The sequence below is a fragment of the Bactrocera neohumeralis genome, chromosome 6, assembly GCF_024586455.1.
Source record: "Bactrocera neohumeralis isolate Rockhampton chromosome 6, APGP_CSIRO_Bneo_wtdbg2-racon-allhic-juicebox.fasta_v2, whole genome shotgun sequence".
Classification (NCBI taxonomy): Eukaryota; Metazoa; Arthropoda; class Insecta; order Diptera; family Tephritidae; genus Bactrocera; species Bactrocera neohumeralis.
In genome coordinates, this window is record NC_065923.1 from 8,117,659 (window position 1) to 8,126,086 (window position 8,428).

The following is an 8,428-nucleotide window of genomic DNA, read 5'->3' on the forward strand; positions in this document are numbered from 1 at the left end:
TCAGCACAAAATTTCAAAAAACATTTCTTATTTGAAAAAAATAGCATAAATTTTGTCTTTAAAAAGTAACTAAAAATGCTGACAGTCCGAAAATTTTGCCAAAAACTACACCTGTTCTTTCAAGAACACTATCCGTACATTTGGTTCATGTCCGTGTTTACGGTGGTGCTCATCGGCTTCCTACACTATGAACTGAAGCACAACAGTCGCGATCTCATCTACTGGAAGGATCTGCTCGATTTCTGCTACAATGAACTGGAACACTTCGCTCTCATACTCATTATGATCATTGTGCTCATCAAGGTCCTCTTCTTGGCTTTCATCATTGTCATGAATTCACGTTCATTCACATGGTTCGACGAGCTGTCGCAGCTGGAGGTGAAGAAGCGCTATGCCGACTTTCTTTTCATACGTCTGATTGCCGATATTGACAAAATTGAAACGAAGTACTTACGCAGCGCCAAAGAGAATGAAATCGCCTCGCTAAAGAGCTTCATACTGGCCCATGAGGACATGCGCAAGACTATCGATAACTTCCGTAAGGACGCGCGTAAATTATTGACACCAAATGAGATCGAAGTATCGCTGCCAATTGAGGAGGTCTATGGCCTCATGGACGAAGAGGAGCGGTTAATGCGGCGTTCTCGTTTCTATCATATGGACATCTCGGCAGATGATGAGTTAATCAAGTCGCTGGTGAATCCGTAACTCAATATTTGTCAAGTTTTCTTACTTTCGGGTTGCTTTGCCATTCGGGGCTGCACATATATTTATACGTTGTACAAACTACATTAGAATATAACCATTTTGTAAGATGCGATTGATTAAGTATGAGCCTATGTAACACTTATTTGGTTGAGCCTTCATTCGGATGTGTGAACTAAGCAAAGGATCTCATCAGTTAACGCTCCAAGCGCTTAATGTACTCAATGAAAGATCACGGTAAAATTTCCATTATTATTTCAACGCGGCACAGATTTTTATTGAGAAATGTTTAATGACAAAAGAATGCAAATATATTTTAAGGATGGCATTTTGCAATTCTTTTCTAAAAATTTCACAATCTTTATATTTGACTTGGTACTTAGAAAGTTTTATTGGCAACGACTTATATGTATATGGCATCATGGTGACAGACAAAACTAAAATCCATCGACCCACCATTCGCTTGTGTGAAAACTTGTCCTTCGAACTGCGAAGATGTAGCAAAGCCCACAAGCACTGGTGGTCTAGAAGTCGTGGTCTGTTGCCATCGTTGTGATTAATAAAAAATCGAGGAAGACAGACATGAAAATACACAGAAACGTGGCTTGAAGCGAACAAAACATCGAGACTTAAACCTCCATAATTCTTCATCATTGACACTTTCTTTGAAATAGTAAGGAGACCAGTGAATATATTTTAGCAGTCTTTTATTTTAGGTACCTAACTGTTATATCTAAATTAGTGGTTATTATTATAAATTAAAGCCTACAGAAAGGGAGCGTCCTCAAAACCTGCAGACGAGCCTTGAGAAAGTGAACCGTCGTGTGTCTTTTCATAACGTGACGGAACAAAGTGATTGCGATGTCGCAACTTTGGTCGTGGGCGTTTAAACTGGATTGATGCGTGTTCAACTTTCGGCGGTGGTCTTCCACCGAATGGTGTTGATCCATAAGGCCAATCCTCAATTTCGTCTTCAACCTCGGGTAATATTGGATTAAACTGTAGGTTTGTCGGTCTAAGACGTTCGTGGTGTGTATTCCGAATGATCCCTTTCGGTGGGCTTTGAATCTGTGGTTTTGGTTTGAAATTAATTTGATCCGAACGCATCCAATCGGGCCAACTTGGCGGTGGTGGATGTGATAATATATGCGAAGGTGGATGCGACAATATATGCGGTGGCGGGTGCGGTTTGTGTGGTTTTGGCACAACCACATTCTTATAGTAGTGCTTGTGGATGGTGATCGGCCGACGACCGTGGAGCCAATGTTCGCGGCGCTTTTTCTCATGCCATTTCTTTCGCTTGATGATGTCTACGCGCTTTTTCACATCGAAAAGCAGATGCAGTCCCGGTTTTATCATGAAGCTAAGCGCCATAAAACCTAGAAACCCAAAGACAACTGGCGAAATGAGCGCAAAGAGGAAAACTTTCAATGTGAATGGATTGAGTACCGTAAAGAAGGCGATAAACTTGATGAAAGGGTAGAGCACATGCTTCAAGTGATTGAGATATTCCTTCTTTTTCTTTTTTAGCGTGTTCTTTTTGCGCACGATATACTTGATCTTCTTCGGCACCTTGGTGGTTGTAATCGTGTAATAATAATGAGGTCGCTTTGTAGTGAGCTGGGTATAGAAAATTGTAGCGTCCTCACCGATCGGTTTCTTCTTGTTCTTCTTTTTCTTCTTCTTCTTCTTTTTCTTCTTTTTCAATTTCTTCACTGCCTTCAATTTTGCCGGATTGAGCAGAAGCTGCTCTTGCGCATCACGTACTTCATCCAATTGCAGTTGACTGAGTATATTGAAAGGCTTCGACTCGGGCGCGAAAAGCGTTGCCGGCCGCTTTGACTTGATGCCCAAGTTGGGTAGTTTGCGTGCATGCACGGACGACGGTTCACTCTCAGTTAAATTGCTGTTTCCACTACCGCTCAGTTCCGTGTTTGAAACCCGCAAAGTAGACGCCTCTTCGTTTTTGTGTTCTGTGCTGTTCTCTTTAGTTTTTTCCAATAACTTATTTTCTTGAATATTACTTAAATCCTTGACTGGGACATCAACGTCACACCCGGCCGTCGTCTTAACTTGTAAATCATGTAAATTTACTACTTCCTCCGTCACCCCGTACACACCGCCCAACGACAAAATGCACAGCAGCATTATGAAATCCTTCAACGACATCCTTAAATACTCGACTACTCTCAAGTTCACAGCAAACTTTGTCGAATTATTCGAAAACTTTTTTGTGCCAATTTGTTGAAGAGCACTTAACGCAGCTCAACTTTTCCGAGACTCTTTAACACTTCAATTTGTTTCAGTTAGGCGGCTAACTGTTTTCTTACTACTGCCTTCCACTGTTACTTTTGCGGTTCGCCGCCGAAATTGGACTGAATTTAAATGTTCGCTTGTCACTTTTGCCACTGCGTCCAAAGTGTATGCGAAGATGTGTGTATGTATGCCACTTTACTGCTGGCTTGTTACTTTATGACCACAACTGCTGGTCACTAACTAACTACTGGACGCTCCCGGTTCGCCGATCGTTCTACCTGTTTGTGTCTGGGCCAGCTGAGACGCACATTTAAAAGTGAAATTATTCTTACAAATATTTTTGTGTTGAGTTACAACATGTTTTAATGTTGTTTCACTATTTTCAACAAAAAAGTGTGCCCTCTAGGAAAATTTGGGAGTTATTTATGATTTCGTTATTGTTCGTAATGCAGTTTACTACGTCCGTTCGAAATTTTGAGTAATAAACACAAGTTGACAGGCATTCTTCAGTTTCCGAACGGGAGAAACTAAAGAATGCACCAACTGTGAGGGACTTAAGTGGCATACTTACAGTTTTAAGACTTCAGATACGTCCAAAAATTGCAACGAAGACGAGTTTTGAGATGTTTTGATGTTCCCCCCGGAAATATTTGTAATATGTGACCTGGTCTACGAAAAGGGAAAAGGGAGTTAACGTGCGAAAACTAGTTTTCTGGGAAACAGCTGTTAAAAATCGCATCTTCCATTAGAATCAACTAAAAAGTGAAAATTGATTTTTTGACACCTAAGCCCCCTTTCCGTAGACCAGATCACATATATATGTATATTTAAAGCTCATTTGCAAGATTTTGTGTATGATGGGATAGAGAGCGGGCAAATTCAAACCCGATTTCTCCAACTAAATATATTTTTTACTTTTAGTAAAAATTTTTAAATTTTGCTCACCATTGCTGCTCTTAACCAATCTAAAGCAACGCCAACATTCCCTATTGGGTACTTTGAGTTTAACGGATTTTCGCGCGCCAAGACGGTTGTTACCGCAAACGTCAAACATTTGGCATAATAAACCAGTAGTGAGTCGTTCACAGCAACATATTCTACATATGAGCGCGTCTACATACATACATATGTACATATGGTCAATTTTACGAAAGCGCCAGTACCACAAGGCATGCCAACCTACATCCATGCATTTGTATTAAAGTTGTTTGTGTTGTGTTTTATTGTCTTAGCAAAGTTCTTTACAGTCGGAAATTAAGGTCTCTGGCTGGCTCAACTGAGCAATGTAGTATTTAATTTTTCGAAAGTGATTTTTTGTTGTTCTACATTCATACTAGAACAGTTTAAGTGCGTCTAAATTTAATGGTTGTGAGTAAATTCTAAGTTTAATTGCTCAATTTCAACTCTTTTGCTCAAGTGGTTTATGTTATGCTTTATTAAGCAGAACTTTCTAGTGTGAATTTAGTGCCAGAGAATCCATCTCACATATACTGACAAACATACATACACATTAATATGGCAGTTATGGAGCTGTCAACAGAATTATAATGTCTGAAATAAACGAAGGCTTTTACGATGCACAACACTTTTTAATGGCATTATCAATGTTTCTGAGAGGAGCAGCAAACTTTGGCCGCGGTGGTGTAGTGGCTAGTGGAGCGTAGTTCCACAACGCAGAATGTTGGTTTGATTGCATGACAAAGAGCAGCTGCAAAGCTAATGAAACGAATAAATCGTATTAACCCCGTGATTTGGATTCCATCTAAGCCTATAATTTTAGCTCATACGTGTTAGGTTAGGTTAATCTGGTAGGCCAGTAAGCCACAGATAGACCAGTTTGGTCCTTTGCGATATCAAATTTGGTTCAGTTGCTATGTCCAAGAATAGTCATCGTTTAGGATGCCACTGCTTGACGCGAATTTCAACAGAGCCTGCGGTCTCACTATCGACACCTCCTCCAGTGTAACATACCGTGGAGATCCCAGATGTTTACAGCGTAGTTTTGCCAATGCGGGACAACTACACAAGAGAAGCTCCATTGTTTCCCCGGTGCCCTGCTCCAAACATTTCCGGCAGTATTCTAGATCTGTCAGCCCCATCCAGCGGGCGTGTGTCTCCACCAGACAGTGACCAGTTAGTATTCCCAGCATGTTCTTGCAAGCTCTTCTAGTGCTAATAGGAATTTTGTGTACTTTCGATCTAATGATCACATGACTTTTGTAGTTTTGCTCCCAGGTGGCTCGTTCCATCGGGACTTTCTTTACCCTGCTTCGAGATCGTCGTATAGACAATGTTTATTTCCCAATATTGATCACCGTTTCGGATGTTAGCCGCACAGCAACGAGCACAGCTCGTTCACTATTTCATTCCCCTCGAAGCCTTTGTGGACTAGCACCCAGTAGAAGTGAAGTTGCTTACTTCTGGTAACACTTTCCAGACTTGCTGCCTTGATTACTGCTTAACTATCCACGTAGATATTGAGTCTGGATTTGCCTGCAGGTGCATTAGAGGCTAGCTCCGCGGCTTTGGCAATAGCAGTTTGAAATGTACTGCTGTGGTCCGGCAACGTAAAAGGTTGCCTTATGCCTAACTCTGGACAGTATATTCCCGCACCAATTCCATTGTTTTTTTCGAGTCATCCGTATAGATTTTTAAAGGTTCGCGCGTATCTAACATACTTTTACGCCAGGCATCTTTTCCTATGTTTACTTTGAACCTTCTTCCCCGTTGGAAAGTGGGATCATGTAGTCGATGTTTGCCCAACCGCCATTACCCACCGAGCTATGTCCGAAGGTTCCATATGTAAATTTTCCTGAAGAGGTCTATAGGTGGCAGGTTTATTACCAGTTCAGAGGCGACCGTTGGAATTGTTCTTAAAGCTCCCGTTATGTATAGCGCAGTGAGCTTCTGAACTCTTTCCAATGACTTCCGGTAGGTGAATTTCTTTTCGGATGTCCACCAAACTACTGCAACGTATAGCAGAATTAGTCTAACAATAACTATTCCAAGGTACTTGGTGCGGTCCTTGAGAGAGAGTTGCGTTCTGTTTATATAAGGAAATCTCCATAGAGGAATTTTGTGCTTTCTTGTGAACACAAGCAGATCCGTTTTCTCCCGGACCAACCCCAGACCCGCTTGCGATAATACCGCATAATACCTCTAATGGTCTGTAGACACAAGTTGCTTAGCAGTTTATTCACCACTAATGTCCATAGAAGCGGAGAGAGCACTCCACATTGGGGAGTACCTTGGTCATTTTAGCGTCGTTCCATTCTGCTTTTATCCGTCTAGAGGTCAGAAGACTTGTGATCCAGCGTTGTATAGCAGGATCAACACCTATTGACTGAAGACTGTTCACGATAGAATGCACCAAAATTGACCAGGAATGAACCAAGAGTGTATTCCTTATATTCAAGAGCCGTACGTGTTAAAAATGCCCTATAGTGGTGCGTGTGACGCTGTGAAAAATCTTCAAGCATTTGAACAGTATAACTCACTTCACCGAAACCCCTCGTTGTTATATAGAGTACTTCGTCATTTATAATTGTTCGTACTTTTCTAGTAGAAAAATAGTTTCTGTATAAAAATAAGTTCGAATTCAATTCTCTTTTTTGAAGTTTGACTCCTCGGCTCCTTCAGTTCTACACTCCATCTAAACACGCACCGTTTTTTATTTGGTTTCAATATTGAATATATGTATGTAGGTGAAACTCTCTCACTTACTACCGGGACCATTTTACATCTTCCTTTTGACCCAGAGCTTATAGTCTTCTTAGATTTACAGTAAATAATTTTAAATTTTACGAATCACCCACTAATGCCGTACTTTAGGGTCCCACAATAAATTAATGCGTCTAAGTTTTTGACTAAATTGAGAACTTAATTGGAAAATTAGGTTTAAGGCAGCTGATGCTACGAGGAGTGTAAAAAACGGTTCAAGCAAATCGTCATCCGAAGAAATCGTGTTATGGAAGATATTTTAAGTCTTCCTTTTCAAAAGAAAAAGATGAACTAATACCAGCAGCAGAAGGATCATATCCGACTGACTCCAAATGTGTGTTCAGGTGATAACTACCGCTAACGCACCTTCAGGGGTATTCCTCTCGGTGCATTGGAACTTTTCCGATGCAAACTCCGCTTCTACATTCTAATTCTATTCAAACTTTTTTTTTTTATTATTGTCATATACAAATAACCATCATTTCATGAGCATGAAAAATATTAAATTAATTTTATGAAATAACGAAACACACATGTTATACATGTGTTATTTATGTCATTCCCCCAGGAGGGTGGCTGGTATCGAAGCCAACAAAACCCAATTGACAAAATTCACTCAATAATGTCACAATATTATGCTCATCAAAAAGGCATACAAACACGAGAGACAAACAGGAGTAATGTGTCACGCAGACGAGGTTAATACAAAGCGAATGGGGTGAGCGTTGCCGCTATGACAACACGACCACCTGCATAGGTGAACGTGTATGTGTGTGTGACGCACGAATGAATGTAAGCAATTTATGAAATTTGTTCAACTACTTGAACACGTGAGAGCTTGTATCGAAATACACAAGTACATATGTACATATGTATGGCTGAGTGTGTGCAAAAAATCTAGCTTCCAAAATGTTTCTGGGGGCTTTCCTTTTTAACGGGTGATCCAAATAGGAGTACATTTTTCAATCGCCCTTTTTGACAGTTCATGTGCGAGTGGCGTCAAGCTGTCAAGTTATTTTTGTTCAATATCACTTGACATTTCATCATGTAAAGACTTACGTCTGAACAACGTTTACAAATCGTTCAACTTTATTAGAAGAATTCATGTTCTGTAAAGAATGTGCTTCGCACGGTTCGCTCAAATTATATTCAACATATTCGGACTACTGAGCTTACTATTCCCAACACCATCATCCATCTTGAGAAACAGCATTTATTTTTGGATAATATCCTACCGAATAGATCACGTCTCGCAGGTAGTACGTCGAAAATATAGCAGCCGTAGCTGAGGGTGTACATAAAGACGGTGGAGAGTCGATTCGGTGCCGTTCGCAGCAACTCGGACTGACGTATGGAACACCCAGGTAAATTGAAAGCGTACAAAATACATCTCGTTCAAGAACTGAAGCCGCTCGACCTTCCCAAGTGACATCGCTTCGCTTTATGGGCTCTTGAAAAGTTCCAAGAAGATCCGACGTTTTCGAGACAAATTTTGTTCAGCAGTGAGACCCACTTCTGGCTCAGTGAGCTAGCAAAATTGCAGAATTTGGGACAAAAAGCAACCTGAAAAGATTGTAGAGCTGCCATTTCATACAGAAAAAACAACGGTTTTGTGTGGTCGGTGGAATCATCGGTCCATAGTTCTTCAAAAGTGTTGCCGGTGAGAACGTAACCGTCAATGGCAGTCGTTATAACCTACTATTTTATGCCTGAAATTGAAGCTCGAGATTTCGGCATCATTTGGTTT

The 8,428-nt window shown here is 40.7% G+C and overlaps 2 protein-coding genes across 2 annotated transcripts; one reads left to right on the forward strand and one right to left on the reverse strand.

The window, feature by feature from the left end:
- LOC126763703 (uncharacterized) lies at positions 1-999 on the forward strand. The gene has a single exon (XM_050481447.1). It carries the CDS (start codon positions 76-78, stop codon positions 706-708), a length of 633 nt encoding a protein of 210 aa, XP_050337404.1. The 5' UTR covers positions 1-75; the 3' UTR covers positions 709-999.
- A 471-nt stretch (positions 1,000-1,470) lies between these two features.
- LOC126761654 (uncharacterized) lies at positions 1,471-2,874 on the reverse strand. The gene has a single exon (XM_050478006.1). The coding sequence runs from the start codon at positions 2,872-2,874 to the stop codon at positions 1,471-1,473; it is 1,404 nt and encodes a 467-aa protein (XP_050333963.1).
- Positions 2,875-8,428: the final 5,554 nt, after the last annotated feature.